The sequence below is a fragment of the Tachypleus tridentatus genome, chromosome 7 (genome assembly GCF_004210375.1).
Source record: "Tachypleus tridentatus isolate NWPU-2018 chromosome 7, ASM421037v1, whole genome shotgun sequence".
NCBI lineage: Eukaryota > Metazoa > Arthropoda > Merostomata > Xiphosura > Limulidae > Tachypleus > Tachypleus tridentatus.
The window spans coordinates 55,957,970-55,975,488 of record NC_134831.1 but is presented as its reverse complement, the minus strand read 5'-3'; the positions used below and the strand labels follow the sequence as shown (position 1 = coordinate 55,975,488).

General features: G+C 32.3%; 1 protein-coding gene across 4 annotated transcripts in view; it reads right to left on the bottom strand.

Moving 5' to 3' along the window:
• Positions 1-17,209, bottom strand: part of LOC143255708 (carotenoid-cleaving dioxygenase, mitochondrial-like) — a 69,006-nt gene extending 51,797 nt beyond the window's left edge. Inside the window, exons 1-2 of one of the 4 annotated variants that reach the window (XR_013030800.1) lie at positions 16,317-16,796; positions 9,150-9,408 (exon numbers count right to left, since the gene is read on the bottom strand). Coding sequence is in view for 3 of the 4 variants with exons in the window: in XM_076511784.1 (XP_076367899.1) it covers positions 9,150-9,408; positions 16,317-16,452 (395 nt within the window). In the remaining variant the exon portion in view is untranslated. Of the gene's footprint in view, positions 1-9,149; positions 9,409-16,316; positions 16,797-17,185 lie in introns of those variants that run through there. The other 3 variants (XM_076511783.1, XM_076511784.1, XM_076511782.1) reach the window with 3 other exon arrangements.
• Between the last annotated feature and the right edge of the window lie 310 nt (positions 17,210-17,519).

Sequence of the window (17,519 nt, the reverse complement as noted above, 5' to 3'; positions counted from 1 at the left end):
TTGTTTTTAGAACTCAGTTTAGTATTGTATTGATGAAATTTTTTATTAGTTTATGTTTTCTAAAGTCAGTTTATGTTCACTTAATAATGAGCACAATTTACTCTTGTCTTCAAATCCTGAATTCAACGTAATACTGTCCAATAAAATGTAATATTAACGATCCCATTAAAATTTCTAAAAGCATAAAGACTGAATAAAAATCTCATAAAATGCTTCTATTGTAAATTTATTACATGGATGAAAATGTACATATGCGACATTCTTCTTAACAGCTTTAAATTCAATGAACATTAGACTATAACTGTACATCAATTAAGTGACATATTCTCTATGTACAGTACTTTCCTTGCACTTCTTATATACCAAATAGGAAAGAGTGGTGATTCTTTGGAAAGATAAGAGTATCTATCTGAAATACATTTTCACTTTCAGGTGAGGAAAATGTCAACTTAAGAAATGCTACTTACTTCTCCATAGAACAACTAGCTAGAATACCACATGGAGAATATTGTAGTGTGATCAGGTAGAAAAAGCAATTAAAAAGAATAACTCCTTTCTGAAAATAAAATAAGAGAATACATAATGAGAGTATTACATTGTAGGAGACAACATCCATCTTAAGAACAGAATACTCTTTATCCAATACAAATGGTAGTGCAGAAAGATACTGTCAAATGAACCTCCAGCATGGTGCTAAAGTGTTACAAATGTTGGTAGAATGTAAAAGATGCTCAACCAACCTGTATACCTATGGGGTCAGCAGTAAGTCAAACTGAACAGCACATGAGAAATACATGATATATTTACAAGAATAAGAAGGTGCATGGATAAATCATCTCAGATCTGCAGTACACAAAAAACAAAATACCAATCCAGCTGGTTACAAATACAGCAAATAGTCCAGTTCTTAGTGTTACGGTGATTTATATTTCACTTCCAGGATTATACAAACCTGCAGGGGAACTCTTCATATAGACCTTCTCAGCAGTTTACCAGAAAATCCAGGATTCTTCCACTACAAAACAGAAGGGAAAAGTTCATACAGGGGAGAACACTTAACAGATTAATGGACCAAACTGGAATAATCTGTGATATGCATAAGGTCCCACATTAAAATATTGTGCAATGGGTTAATGTGAACAGAGACAGCAGAAACTGTGAGGGAAGGGAACCACACCCATTATTGTTGTTTTTTATTATTACTTATTTGGAAGTAGTGAACTCAAAAAAAGCTTTGATATAAAGAGTTATATAGTGGAGTTGACCAAATAGATCAAAATATGATGTCAAGACAGGTGTAACAAAAGAATTGTGGCAGACCATTTCAACTACTTACTTATCAAGGGCATTAATATGGAAAAACTGCTCCACAGCAGATAAAACACCAAAAAGCAGTGAAGGTAACCAAAACCACACCCAATTATAGATGCAATTGTGAACAAGTACAAGCCCAAGATAAGAAAAGTTGAATGTTCAAAGTCATTTGGAAATTTTTGAGCTATCATGACAGGATGAGGGCAGATGGTGGTAAAGATATGACAGAAGAAAGTAGAGTACAAGGCACATTCCACTGATCTGCCAAAATCTACAGAGTAAGGCATAAAATGGCACATCCAGAGAAATAATAGAGAAAGGAGAGGTGTGAATATGCAAAAGAAAAATAACCTTATGGGTAAGAAGAAAAATAAGTCATAAGAGCCTTGGAAACTAGCAACTGCATACCTTGAAAATATAAAAAGGTTGAGTTCTCATGTTTTATTTGTGAATTTATTTATTTATTTGGTTGGCTAGAAAAACACTTAAATCAGTGTTGACTCCCATTCATTATTAGGTTTATTTGGGAGTCAACATTGATTTAAGTGTTTTTCTAGCCAACCAAGTAAATAGACTTCTGAAGAAGTCATCGTAAATGAAGCTACCAAGGACAGAGATAGGAGGTGTCAAATGTCTATATAGTGGTGGAAATGCAAAATCAGTGAGTGTGTTCTTAAAGACAAAGAAGGTTCCTGGGAAAAAAAACCTATGGCCCAAGGGTTTCTGCAAAGTGGACAAAGTATAAAAGCCCAGCTCTCACAAGACCAAAACAGAGTAGTAGTTCCAGAAACAACTAATCACTAGCCTCTCTGAAGGATGGCCACAAGATAAAATAATTTTTAAAAAACTTCTTCATGAAGAAGATAAAACTATGGTAGTCCAACTCCAAAAAGTAAAATATCCTAATGAGTTAAATTCCAAAAATAAAGAAAACAAATAAGTTGGGAAATAACTGAAGAAAAAACAGGCCAACATGAAGAACAAGTTAATGTGATATTTTCCAATCAGGATTGCAATGCAGGGCCTCAAAAGGAAAGGATAAAGAAGACAGAAGCTAAGTAGGTAAGTAAACAAAAGATGAAGACAAGCAGATTGAGGATAATAGAGTCAAAGTAGGAGAAGAAGAAAATTCTTAAGTTGAGAGAAGTTATTCAAAGAATAGGAACATTATGAAAAGAGGAATAATTTCAACCACAGGCCAACCAAAGGAGTCTTAAATAAAGCAATGAAGCAGAAACAAAAAAAATCTGCAATAATGTAACAATATAAGAAATAGGGGAGGAAAAATCTTAGAGATGAGGGTTATACAAGAACCAGTAGAAATAACTAAAGAGAACAAATATCACATACTTGAATTACACTATGTAACACAAATTTTGTTCCTAGATAGTATGTGTTATTTCTTAATGGATTATGTTGTAAAAGTACAGAAAACAGCCATTATTCCCTTCAAACTTTGCTTTTGTGACCTGGATAATGAAATTTAGAAATTAACCTATTTTCTATGTAAAAACGGGTAAATTTGCACATTTCATTTATATAAGGTCTGAATAAAATAACATATTAATCAAGATTTTGCATGTATTTATACTAAAATTACACAAAAATGTTTAGAAGTGAGTAGTTTTTTGATATTTGCGACTGTAATGTAAATCACTTTCACGTATCACTCCCAAATATAGTCTCCCATCACGTTTTCATTATACGCTCCTTGGTAGCGGCATTCAAAGACCAGCATATCTTGATGGAAGCGCTTCCCTGGATCCTCTGAGTATGCTCCCATGTTCTTCTTGAATTTATCAAGAAGAGCATCAAGGATATGGACTTTCAGGATCATTTTGCAGCCCATTTTGTCATAGTTCCCATTTTGAACCTCATAGTTCTTCGCTCTTCTATGTAAAGTGTTTTTCAGCTGAAAATTGCATATAAATTTCTCAACAAGTGGGGAACTGGTTAAGGCTCTGGTGAAGAACTATGACAAAATGGGCTGCAAGACGTTCCTGTGACACAGCTGCCCCAAGCTTTTATTTCCCTCATACTGAGCATCTTGGGGAATTCTGTGCACTCCAGGATCTTCTTTATTTGTGGCTCAATGAAGACACCAACTTTGACCTTTGCCACAAACAGCTTAGGGAAGAAGTCTCAAGGGTACTTGAAGACTGCAGATTCCTTATCAAGAGCTGTGAAAAATTGTTTCATAAGACCTAATTTTATGTGGAATGGTGGGAACAACACCTTCTGGAGGTCCACTGGTGGCTTACACTTAAGATTGTGCCTCTCCACAGAGAAATTGGTCTGCTGTGGCCAGTGCTACCTGTTGTAGTATGCTGTGATGTCCCTGCTATCCCAAAGGCAAAGATAACAGGGAAACTTGGTAAAGCCTCCTTGGAGACCCATCAGGAATGCCACCATTTTGAAGTCTCCGATAACCTCACAGCCATATTCATCATACTTCAAGGCTTCTAGCAAGGTCTTGACACATTTTAGCAGATGCTGTCACAGAATACATTTTCACTCTTGTCTTGATAAATTGGCCACATGCATTGCAGAATGCATCTAGAGAATGTTTGCAGCTTATTGATGCCATTTCTGATAAAATCAGATAGGTCTATGTATTCAATTAGGCAGCTAGAACTAAACTGAAGTGGTGAGTGATGAGCCCCTATATATATATATATATTACTATGTAAAGTTCTAGAAAATTCTAAAAGGTTCTTGAAAATTCCTGTAAATTCCACAACATTCAAGAAAATTCTTGTAAGTTCAAGAAAATTCTCTGTCAGCTACTCAGCACTGAATCTACCTGAAATGTTCTGGAAAATGGGTAAATTTGAAAATTTCATTACCCAGGTCACAAAAGCAAAGTTTGAAAAGAAAAATAGGTCTTTCTCCATTTACTTTAGACACAAGCAATTGGAAAATAACACTTTCTGTCCAGGAACAAAAACAAGTAAAATTTTGGTTCATAGTGTTATCAGAAGAGCAAAAGACAAAGGTGGGTATTACCTGATCTTTGTTAAGTGTATTAGAGCCAGAAGTAAAGACAGTATGGGGGAAGAGCTGGTCAAAGTCATTCAGAGACAAGAAAAGATAAATAGCAGTTTAATAAATAGCAGATAAATAAAGAGAAGTAAGAGACCAGAAAACGACTTTCAATAGGGCTGTATGTGAGAGTCTTATTATATCTTTATTGACATATTTTTTAAATGTACTACTAAAAAAACTGGAGTTCTTAAAAAAATGTTACTTTTTTTTAATAAAGAGTGCCACTGCCACTCTTAATAACTAAAAACCATTACAGTTTATCTCAGTAAAATTTATGAGCCAGAAATGAAGAAGGTAGAATAAAATAATGAAGACAAAATTACTTACAGTTAGAGTAACTCCAGTTGCCACTTAAGTAACATAAGAAAATTCCTATGAAGAACAATCTGAACCCAAGGAGGTTTAAGAAATGTGAAAATGAAAAACCATATTAAAAAAAGATTCATGAAACTGAAATATTTACTCTTTCTTTTAACACATTCCACCTTTCAGATAAACCAGAAAATAAATTATATAAATTTTGATAAAAAAATTAATCTAGTCTTTGTACAAGATGCTGCTGCATTACCAAGCACTAAAAAAAATATTCAAATGTGACATCCAAAAGATATAAAGAAGGCTGAGTAATTAATATTTAGTATTCTTGTTTTTACACTACTTGCATGTTACCTCCATTATCATATCATTGTATGCAGCAATTTTTGATGTCCAGTCCTAGACTGTTGATTTGTAAAAGTATGCAATGATATTTCTTCAGCCTTAATTTTGTCAATCATTGTAAGTGTTCTTCAAGACAGGATACAACTTCACAGTAGCCTTAACTAGGTTTAAGAAGTTTTCAATTCTTTTCTGATCTAAACTATGCCTGGGTCCTCTAAATGCCATGTTATGAAATGTTAAATATGCTGTTTCTAGATTTGCCTCTGCATATTTGTTTATGTACCTGTTTGTGAATCATACATAGTGTAGTTCACTAGTTATGAATGGTTGATTGTTACATTGTTTCATCCTGTTACTAGAACCTTAAGTTTTTCTCATTGTGTTAATTCAGTATTATTGTATGATAATATCTCATAGTTCATGGAGTATTTTAGTCCTCTGTTGGGCTATATATGTGCATCCTAAATGTAGTTCAGTGTATACAGAGATAGTTAGGTAGATCTAAACTGCTTGATTGTGAGTTTAACCATTAATAGCATACAGTGGCAATTTCTAAAGTGTAATTCTCATATATTGTGATCCAATAAAAGAGTAGAGAAGAATAAGTTGTCCTGTCAATTGTTTTCTGATGTAATGCATTTTGATGAAATGAGACAATTACTTAAAGTTCTGGATACAGCTGTAGTAACCAACAATTACACTTAAAATAATGATTTTAAAGTTAAACATTTAAACAATGTTAGTACATAGTAACCCACCTGGAAAATTTGAATACCTGCTGGATTTTTAAGAAAGTACAAGTCAAGAGAAATTAAAGGCATTACATTAGCACAGTTATCTTTTGCTCTACACTTGCTCCCAATTAAATGAACACAGCAAAACCTTTATGTAAGTGCAGGAATTATTTTTAAAGCTAAACACTAGCATCATAAAGCATGTCAAAACCAAGACTTCCCTGGGGTAAAGCAAAAAATTAATTCTTCAATAATATTAGTTCATTTCAATTCTAAGGAAGAAACTTCAATTTTCATAAAAATTATAAAAATTTGTAGAAGGGCTAATGGATTTCAGTATTAATGTTGTCATTGAGAGCATGGCATACTGAGATTATAAATATAAACTACATATGCTCAATCATCTTGTACCAAATTCCACAATTTCCGTTAAGATAAACAAAGGTATAAACTTTCTGAGAATTAATCTTTTATAATCTACTATAACTACCATGTAATGACTTTGTACTAAAATCTGAAGTAATATTAAGAAATACACTGTATATCTTCTGTTGTTCATGGACTGTAATTAGGTACTTGCTGTAAGTCATATTTTGTTACAATTACTTTATATTTCAGAATGAAGCAAAATCATCAGGAGACTACCTGATGATTTGTCAAGGTTTCTCAAATTAAAGAATGATTTTTTTTTTACTATGTGGTTTTTGTTGGAAATCAGCTATGCATTTCTGACCACCAATTCAGCAAACTCACTGGCCAAATCTCTCTCAGCAAAACATACAAACTGATACATTTAGACCCATTAAAGTTGCACTATATCAATAACACAACCATCTTATTATTCTTAGCATGTATTTTAAATGTTCTTATGATTAATAAACATCACAACACCAGTGTTTCCATGTGCACAATAATTTTGTTTGTATAGTGTTGAAAAACATACTCTATATGTTTTGGTGTACAGCATGATCTACCATCTTCAGGAAACAAAGAGAGATACATGAAGTTTGTTTATGTACTTAATTGAATGTATATGGAACAGTTAACTTATTGTATAGTGAGCCATTTACAAAACAAAATTACAAAAATTCATTTTCAAGGCACTTTAATTTATTTTTAAAAAGTTATAATGGCTCTCTCATTTAATTTATTTTTTAAATTCTCCCATTTACATAATTCCATAATGTCCTACTGAAAACTCAACCAGACATGAAAAGATTCAATAAAGTATTATGGGTGTGTGTGGGAAAATAAGCAAGATAATGCTTGGCTGTATCAGTGTTTATAAAATCCACATTTACTTTTTTAGCCAGTGTTCTAGTTATTAATCAGGTAAAAGTATATGCTCTCCAAGAATAACTATAAGACTTAATACCAAAAGAGTTGCAAACTTGTAAGTATAATAATTTTTGATTCCTTACACTGAATTGTCAATTGTTTTTAAATAATATAGGCTAAAACATTCTTATACATGCTGCAAGCCAACAGACTAGTAAAATGAAGAAACTAGTCAATAAAAAACATGGGTATTGAATGCCTGAAAACGTACTTTTGATGAAAACCTACTAACAATCATACTCACTATGTCATCTGCAGACTTTGGAATAAATGTTCTTAATAACTATAACATAATTTTGGTAAGGTAGAGCAACTACGTATTGTCCAAAAATGTCAGTTTGCAAGTGATAACATGAGTAAATTGACCAGTGAGTTTGATGAATTGAACTGATTACTGGAAAGGCTACAATTATCTATCACAGGAAAAGATCAAACACAGTGTATAATTATGATCATAACCTTTTATATGAATTGCAAATACTCATATTCAGTTTAAGTTTCAAAAAGTAATATAATTATAATCTGCTTCACATTATGTCATTTCATATCAATTAGTTGAAAGTGTTTTGTATTCTCTTCCCCCACAGTAGGATCAAAACTCATGCCAGAATACTCAATTTTTAAATTGACAAGTTTATTTTTATATTGAACTTCTATTGTTTTTAGGCTGATTTTCTCAATCACTTATGTTACTTAAGTTAATATAAAAAAATCATTTCCAATGTTATGATAAAAATTTGAACAAAATAAGGTAATAAAATAAGAAGTTAGCGAAATTCAAGTCATGCTTAGAGAATAGAAATATATCAATTTACTAGAGAATATTGTTCTATTAGCACAAGCTTTAATTTGCACAAATTCTATCACTAATATTAATTATGTTCAAAGAATCTTAATTCAGAATGACCAGTCCAAAATTTCTTTTTCTGTTTGTATGTTCTGTTTTGAATTTCATGCAAAACTACACGAGGGCTATCTGCACTTGCTGTCCCTAGTTTAGCAGTGTAAGACTGCTAACTCTTGGGCTACTCATCTATTAATGATTAGTAGGATTGACTGTAACATTATAATGCCTCCCACAGCTGAAAAGCCGACCATGTTTGGTGTGACAGGGATTCAAACTTACGACTCTCAGATTATGAGTCGAGTGCCTTAACCATCTAGCCATTTCTTTTTCTGGCTCTACATTTTAATAAGGTAATTAAAATTAACTTACATGTACATTATGATATTAACAGATTCTATATAAAGAAGGCTTTCAGAAATATACCTTGTATGCAGTTTGACAAAATTGTATGTGTGATGTACCTTCTTCACATTGTGAATCTGAAAGGAGTTAGTTTGTATAAACATTTTACACGTTTATTTGTATTTTAAACCAGATAATCTCTTTCCATAAACTGGTTAGCAGAAATGTATTCTCAAGCAGGTAACAAACAGTTATAAAACTACAGATAGAGCATGTAAATATGTTTTAAATGTAAACCAATTAACATATTTTTAGAGCAGAAAACTTTATACATACTAATAAAAGTATACAGAAGCACACAATTAATTATATTCTTTACTAAATACATAGTATCAATAATTAAAAAGTGAATGACTTATAAGTTGAGAATACAAGAGATATAAAACCCAAAGACTTCACATAATTTATTACATTAATTGCTAAGAATACGACAGAATCTCCTCCACCCCTGTTACCTTATCCCTGGTATTGACTAGAATTAATAAACAGAAAAAAAATCCATACTGTAAATCAAATACAGGGTGTTTGGAAAGTCACTGTGCACTTATATATTTATTAACAGACATGTTTCAATATAGAATACAGGAGGTAAATATGAATGACAATTATATACAATGTTGAAAGTGACCCCCGTTGACATCAATACAGGCCTGGATCCTTCTTATTTTATTTCTAAACACCGCAATCAGTTGCTGGCTTGAAATAGACTGAATGAATACTGTTGTCGCTGCTTTCAAAACTGCACAGTGACTTTCCGAACACCCTGTAGTTTTAATATTTCAATTCAAGTACCTTTATCAACAACATACCTTTGTAAAAGGGTCTTGCATGGGTCTGGGTGAGCTTTAGTTCCAAATTCTGAAACTACTATTCGATTGGCTTTCATATTTCTATTATAAGTTTTACTTCTAAGAAATTTGTTCTGATATGTTACTTCTCCATTACTGATGTGATAACGATGGAGAAGGGCCATTCCATCAAAAACATGTCTGAATTTGTCTGGACCAATTTCCAGTAGCCCACTTCCATTTCTTAGCAAACTTCCTTTAATCCATATTGGAATCTTTCCTTTAATGAGAAACAAAACACACTAAAGACACTCATATAAAACTAAAAAATGATACTTCTTAATTTATATAAACGTTTTGCAAAACATTTTTAATATTTTTGATGCCTATAAATTTCACTATGTAATTAGAAACATCTAAACTCAGTCTGGGACTTATTGTTAATTTACAGTATGGATTACTATAGCTACGACTCTACAATGTTGTGTCTATTAAAACCTTAATTTTATAAGAGAATTAATGTAACATGATGCAAATATGTATACATACTTTACCATCATAAACCCGAGTATACACAAATAGAGATGGATACTCACCTTAGGATCAATATCCTTAATTATCTGGAGTGTTAAAATGAGGTACAATGTTTTCAAAGAATATCAACAGTCAATTACATGTACATATACATAAAATAAAATACACTTACTCTCTTATATTTCAGTATTAGTTCTGACATTGACATTCCATCATTTTAAAATAACAAGTTTAAGAAAAAAGGAGAAATTTAGCAGCTCTTATAAAAAAACAGAAGAGTGCTAATTATGTAGTGTTATTATTTTTAGTAATAATTCACATAATTGGTTTGTCATCCCTGAGTTGAGTGGTTCTCTACTGTTATACTTTATTTGGTATATTATGTAACTCAGGCATAAATAAGTTCTTTGATCAAGTAATTCAGCACGTTATGGAGAAAGTTTGAATAAATAACTAAATAAAAAAAAAACATTTACATAGTCACAAAACTTATGATTTAGAAGATTTAAGTACGTTGTATCAGATGTCCTTCCTTCCAGTGTCTGGGCTTCCACTAGAAAAATAACTCTCTTAGCCACTGTGGCTAAACAGTAATTTTCGTTTAGCCACAGTGACAGTTGTTTAGCCACAATTTTAGGTCACCAAAAACTGTGTGGTGCGTGACTTTTAATATGCATCAATTCCATCCAGTAAAAAATAGTTGTAATTATGTGAAAATCTACAAGACATTAAGTTTTGTACTATTTTTTTATTCTCCAGCAATCTTCCCTGCCAAAAAAAAAAAAAAAAAAAAATAAACATGATAAAGAAGAAAATAAAGAGATACATTTCTCAAAATAACACAGAAACAAAAAAATGACTTAAAACTAGAATACAGTAGCATGACTAGTAAGTAGATAAATCCAATGGCAGCTCTTCAGCCAAATCATTCTCAACAGAAGATGTGGTAGAAGTTGACCCTTGAGGTTCCGAAGCACATTTCTTCAACAGGGAATGGCACCCATGTCTGTCTTTGTGAGTGACCCCGTATCTGAATGCAGAGTCAAAGTTAAAATGATCTAAAGGTTTGGACTCCATGGATAAGTTCAGTAACATTTCTGTCTTGGCCACAGACAGACTGTTCCTGGCATCTGTTTTGATTCTGTTGTACCTGCTAATTTCCTGCTCACAGTCAACAGATGTAACTGGAATTATTAATCCAATTGCTGGAAGCTGAGACAGATTTGGAAAAGTTTGACAGGTCTGGTGGATGTATTCCTTGTAGAAGCTCTTTATGTTTCTGTTTTTTTGAGCATCCTGAACCATTATGTTCCTTAGTAGCAGCCATTCAGTCAGTGCCTCATCCTCATTGACAAAAGGAGAGAAGTGCTGGATGAGTTTCTTCAGATCATCCTCATCAGATACTGCTCTACTGTGACATGGGCTAAATATTGAAAAAAATGACATGATGTTAGCGTCTGGGAATGCTACTTTTAGTTTTGTGACCACCTCTTCAACAAATGACTCAGCAGCTGATCTGTACTTTTCACATTGTTTATCAATATCTTTGTAATGGCCTCTGTAAAAAGTGTAACCACTGGCATCAAGAGCTTGTGGGAGTTGCTTCAGTGCAGTCTGTGTGTAAGAACCAGGGATGTGTACCAGCGACTGAATTGACAGAATTGACCATCAATAATTGCTCTAGCCTAATCATAAGATAAATCAGCTCTCTGTAGAGATCTTGACAAAAGTCCAAGAATCCCAACAGCGTCAGCCAAAAAATGCGTCATCATGACAAAGCTGTAACATGATATTTGCTGGACAAGACCATGTAGCAAGGCTCGGCCTGGAGTACCACATTCCATTGCTACGACCTGCAGGCAGCTTATTACAGATGCAATACAGTTGACTAGTGCTTGGATGGAATCATTAAAAGAGAGCCATTGTGTGAAGAACAATTGCTTGATTTTGTTGCTTTGCTCCCTTCCAGAACCCGATACAACTTGGGAGAATATTTCAGGTTTTTGCAAACTGGTTCAAAACTGAAATGTACCTCACAAGGTATGGCACCTGGTTTGCTGCCTTTTCAGCTGCCAACTGTAATCTGTGTGCCAAACAATGACTTGTTATTATCCAGGGGCATTCCTCCTTAAATTTTGTAGCAACACCTGTTTTTATTCCCACCATGACATTTGCACCATCAGTTGCAAGTCCAACTAAGTCAACATCAAACAATCCTCGATCTGCCATGACTGAGCGCATTGTATTATAGATAGAATCAGCCCCAGTGTTGGTCAGCTCATGCACAGCAAGGAATCAACTTGTAACCTCACCTAATGATAAGATACCCAATATAAATTATCAGTATAGAGGAATTTCCTGCATCAGTTGCTTCATCTGCTTCAAGAACAAAAAATGGGAAAGCCAATGCCCAAAAGTCAGCCTGCATTTCATCCTGAACTACATGATTTAGAGCACTGTACATATAATCCAGAGACTGGCTGTGGGTGTATATGAAGTTCTCTATTCCACTTTGCAACCGAGTCTGTAGTTTCTTTAGAGAGGTCACTCCCTGTTAAAAAATATATAAGAACTTGTGTTTTGAAATAAGACCACCAATTAAAGTAATAAACAAAGATATTTGGAAGAAATGGCTAGCTACTTAATTTTTGATAGATATTTTCAAAATGTTTCACTTTTAGAAAATTGTCAAATTGCCTTTTGTTTTAAGAACATACTGTAGAAAACAGAAAGTATCTTATTAATACTAAAATGAAGAATATTCTTACATTGAATACTTGTAGTGAAAGGAGGGAATGAAACTTCACAGTTGGGATGGCTTCCTTTGCTTGTACAAGTAATGTGGCCATCTGTGCCTGAATGTCACCTTTACACCCCACATACACATTCACAGCAGCAGTTGACATGTCCTTCTTAAAAACTTGTGATACTACTACACTGCAATGATCTTCAGACCGGGCATGCTTCACCAAGTCGTCTTTTTTAGGCTTAGTAGGAGTTTTCCCAGTAGTAGCATATATATTTGTCTTCTTGTTATCCCTGCATAATTTGCAATTAAATGTATTTTGTTGGGAAACATGTTCCAGCCAAGGAAACTGTGAAAACCAAGTTTTTTAACAACTCTGTGAAAATCAGGGGTATATTTTTTTTTCACATCAACAGTCTGATCACTGCTGCAAGCTTCAGTTTCTTCAGAGCTGTCTTTTCTTTTGGAAGTGGATTTCCTACCATCAGTTGATGTTGTTGCTTTGACCTTCTTTTGAAAAAAACTTGATATATCTGACTGTTTAGACATCTTTTTATCTGATCTAGGAGTTGTCATGATCTCAAATCAAACACATGTCAAACGAAACTTGGGATTTCCACTTTGATACAAACCATATGTTAGTTTGATGAAAGTCAGGTTTTCTCTCATTACTGTTTGTGTACCACAGGCAGAATCAAACATGTAGCGTAAGAAATGAAAACAAAAGAAATCATTAGCACAGCTGAGTAATAATTTTCTTTTAAATTTAATTTGTTAGTTGTAATATCCCTGAAATCATAAAAATACATGTATAAAGAAAATATAGATTACAGTCAGTGGTAGTTTTTAAAGACATTTCTTGTTTCCTCAACTCGCTGGGGGGTGCCTCTGGTCATTTGTCATCATTAATGGCATGGATGGCGATAAAAACCATGAAAGCTGTTAAGACTGAAACTTGAGCAGAATAAATAAGAAAAACCATCCAAGACTGAAAAATTATTATCTTTCGCCACTGTGGCAAAACCAACACTAGATTTTTTAGCCACAGGCTGTTTCTTTTTGCCAATGGCAAAGTGGCTAATGGCTAGTGGAAACCTAGAGTGTTACATGGAATTTGTTAATTTATCCAACTTCCTGATAATAGAATTGTTTATATAGAATTTATGGGTCATATGCTTACTCCACTGCTCCATAGACAGATCACTGAGAGTTATGTGGAACTTATTTTGTATATGCAACTATCAATGGTAGTTGTATCATTGCTTTTAACTTAATTTAATATGATATCATTTGTGCATTAAATCTGTCTCATGTGATAAAAAAATCACAAATATGTACTGAATTACCATCATTGTACATAATTCAAATATCTGAATAAATAGAAAAAAAAATTCAAACAGATAATTAATCTTCTCTGGTTAGAGAAAATTGAAAATTATGAGAGTTTAAAATTGTGTCAGAAAGTGTAAAAGTGAGTCAGTAAAATAACTACATGTTAAAACTTGTCAGTCTAAACAGTTAAATTGTGACCAAAATAGATAATAAAAAATGAAATAAAGTATTAATTCTTGTATAATTTGTTTGACACTTGTATGCATCTGATAAAATGTATACTAAACATGTAGAAAGTAAAATATTTACAAATATCTGAAAGTTTGTAAAATGTAGAATTTGAAATTTATTACATACATACATAGATTATTATTATGGGTCAGGTCAGTAATGATTGTTTTAAGTTGATCAAATATATATATATATATATATAAAATTGTGTTACAACTATTCAAAAACCCTGCCCCAACAAAAACACATTATGAATAATGTTATCACCTACACAGGTAGTTATTGATTTACATGAAGAAAATCCTATATTCAAATTGATTATACCTTAAAAATTACTTATGCTAGGAGAACCACATTATAGCTTATGGACAACTGTAAGTAATATTCAAGAAAATATGGACACTGTACAAAGTACCTTAAAAACTGTCAAAGAAAGTGTACAATATGTATTCAGCTATTCTCAATCTACATGCTAAGTTTACCCTCAAATGAAACATGTTAAATACTACAAACATCATCTGTTCTAGACAGTATTTACAGAACATATAACTATTACTCAAAGAGAAAGCAAAATGAGAGATGTAAAGAGTGCTAGATTAAGAAAACAGAAACTGAGGTATAGAAAATATTATATTTTTAAACAGCCAAATATATTAAATATGCCCAAACTTCCCCAGTTAAAACTTGTTAATTTCATTACATCACTAGTGAAGTTTTATTCTCACTTAAGACAAGTAGTTTTTTAGAAATAATAATACATGCTCTATATTTATATATATGCATATATGAGAAGCTGGATGAGAGGCTGAGGAGGTGGAATTCTATTACTTTTTATTTTATAAATGATATGCAATTTATTCTCTCTTATTTATAATTTTGGGATATTACTTTATATATTTTCTACCCCAACCAACACCCCATACACCCATAGCTTATCAGATTCATCAGATATTAAGACTGGTAAATGTAGTATTGAAAGTGGAATAGTTTTATTTATACCTTATGCTTCTTACTAACTGAAGAAAATTTAACTAGATTAGATTTCACTAAGTAACATGTAAAACAAATTATCAAGCCCTAGTATACATATATGTATGAAACAATAAATATCACATAATCATCTAGAAAATGAAAAAAAAAAAAAAACACTTAGAAATTATAGACATAAATTGCTTTAAGTTTGTACAACTAAAATATCAATTTCACAAATTAGGGATGCTATGTTTTTCTAAATCTAAATTTTTTAAAAATATTATATTTTTCATATAACATAATAAATAAAAAGACAGAAAAAATATTAGGCCTTCAAGGAAGCTTAGGTAAGACCAATCTTTTACATTATAATTTTATATTACAATGGCCTACTCTGCTCCAGTTTCCAAAACAAATATATTTGAAATTATTTCATGTATCATTAACAATTAGTACTAATAGTAATATCAAAAGTAATAGTAAATGAGTATGTACAAATTACATGCGACGGTAGACACTCCAATTTATTTTCATACATTGTATTATTTAATTATTTATTATCCATTAAATCAATAATAACCAGTAATCATTAATACTGCTGATAATTATATATGAAGACTACTATGATTATGAGGTGTGAGTTTGTTTAACTACCACCAGCTTTGGTCAGTGAAATTGAAAGGCATTAGCTGTGTGTGTTGTTGTTTCTCACTTTAAGTACAGACTGTCATTATTTAATATTTACTTTGATAACACTACCTAACAAAATTTTCACTTTTTCTTCTTCCTGCACAGAAAGTGTTATTTCCCAAATGCTTATGCCTGAAGTAAATGGAAAAGAATGTATAACGAAAACGTGATGGGAGACTATATTTGGGGACTGATACGTGAAAGTGATTCACATTACAGTCGGAAATCTCGAAAAACTACTCACTTCTAAACATTTTTGTTCATTTTTGTATAACTTTGGTATAAATACATGTAAATCTTTATTCATATGTTGTTTTATTCAGGCCTTATGTAAATGAAAATGTGCAAATTTGCCCATTTTTACATAGAAAATAGGTTAATTTCTAAATTTCATTATCCAGGTCACAAAAGCAAAGGTTTGAAGGAAATAATGGCCATTTTCTGCACTTTTACAACATAAGCAATTACGAAATAACACACTATCTACAAACAGAATTTGTGTTACATAATGTAATTTAGGTCATGATGTATTTTTAGCAAATATCACAGAAAATATCTTATACGATTTAATTAAATGTGTACATATTACATTGAACTTCCTATTTTTGAAGTAAACACCGAGATATAAAACTGTAACAAAAATACGTAATTACTATATATACATGGGATGAAAATTTAAATACCTTTAATTGTGCCTTGAACAGGCGTTATTGTTTCTTCTTTGCAAGATCGTGCGAATGAAAATTTCGAGCTATCACAAATTATTTCATTTAACTCCTGCTTTTCATTCGTAACACCTGAAACTTTATTATCCTCCATAGCTTCTTGGAACTTAAGGTATGGTAATATAATGACACTCTGTTCAGCTACACACAACCTTTGATTTATTCTCTTTTGCTCAGCTGTAGGTCTGAGACTGAAAATAAAATCAAACTGACCTTCTTTTTATCTGCTAAAAACTGCATATAGATAATATCGTCTATAGCTTTGCGCTCAAGAGCAAACAAATCCAAAGGTTACGACGTAACATTCGTCTTCTGACTGTAGTGGAAGATATAAATTACATATCTTATAGTTAGTGTTCATGCTGGTAATTAACATAAAAATTATTCAAACTACTGCACAAAATATTTATGTGTAATTTTCTGACCGCTGTAGTACATGACATTGTTTAATGTTCGCTACACCCTTAGTTAAGATTCTTTTGTTTGTACTTTAATGTTCTGCTTTTCTCATTCTGAACGCATGGATTCGCTCAAGCAACATTTGAATATTTAATTATAAAACCCACTTCCCTAGAAGCATCAGACAGGAAAGCCAATAATTAATTAACGACATATTAAATCAATACGCAAGTAAGCACATACACAGATGTAATTAACAGCTTGATTGAGTTTTATTTAAGTGTAAGATAATAAGTCTGAACAATTTAAAATGAATGAACAAATGAATTTACAAGCCTAATCATCACAGTTGCTTCTACTAAATTAAATTCATCTTGTTACCTATTATAATTTATCCTGGACGACACCAAATTTATTATATGACGTACCGTAATTTATCTCGGACGAGTCTCCAAGTTATTATGTTACGTAGCGTAATTTCTCTCGGTTTGTTTATTTTTGAATTTCGCGTAAAGCTACGCGAGGGCTAGTTCCGCTTTCCGTCCCTTATTTTAAAGTGTAAGACTACATGGAAGGCAGCTAATCATCATTACCCACCAACAATTCTTGAGTTACTCTTTCACCAACGAATAGTGGGATTGACCGTTACCTTATAACGCCCCTACAGCTGAAAGGCCAATCATGTTTAGTGTGACGGGGATTCTAACCCACGACCCTAAGATTACGAGTCGTTACCTTAAACACCTCGCAATTCAAGGCATA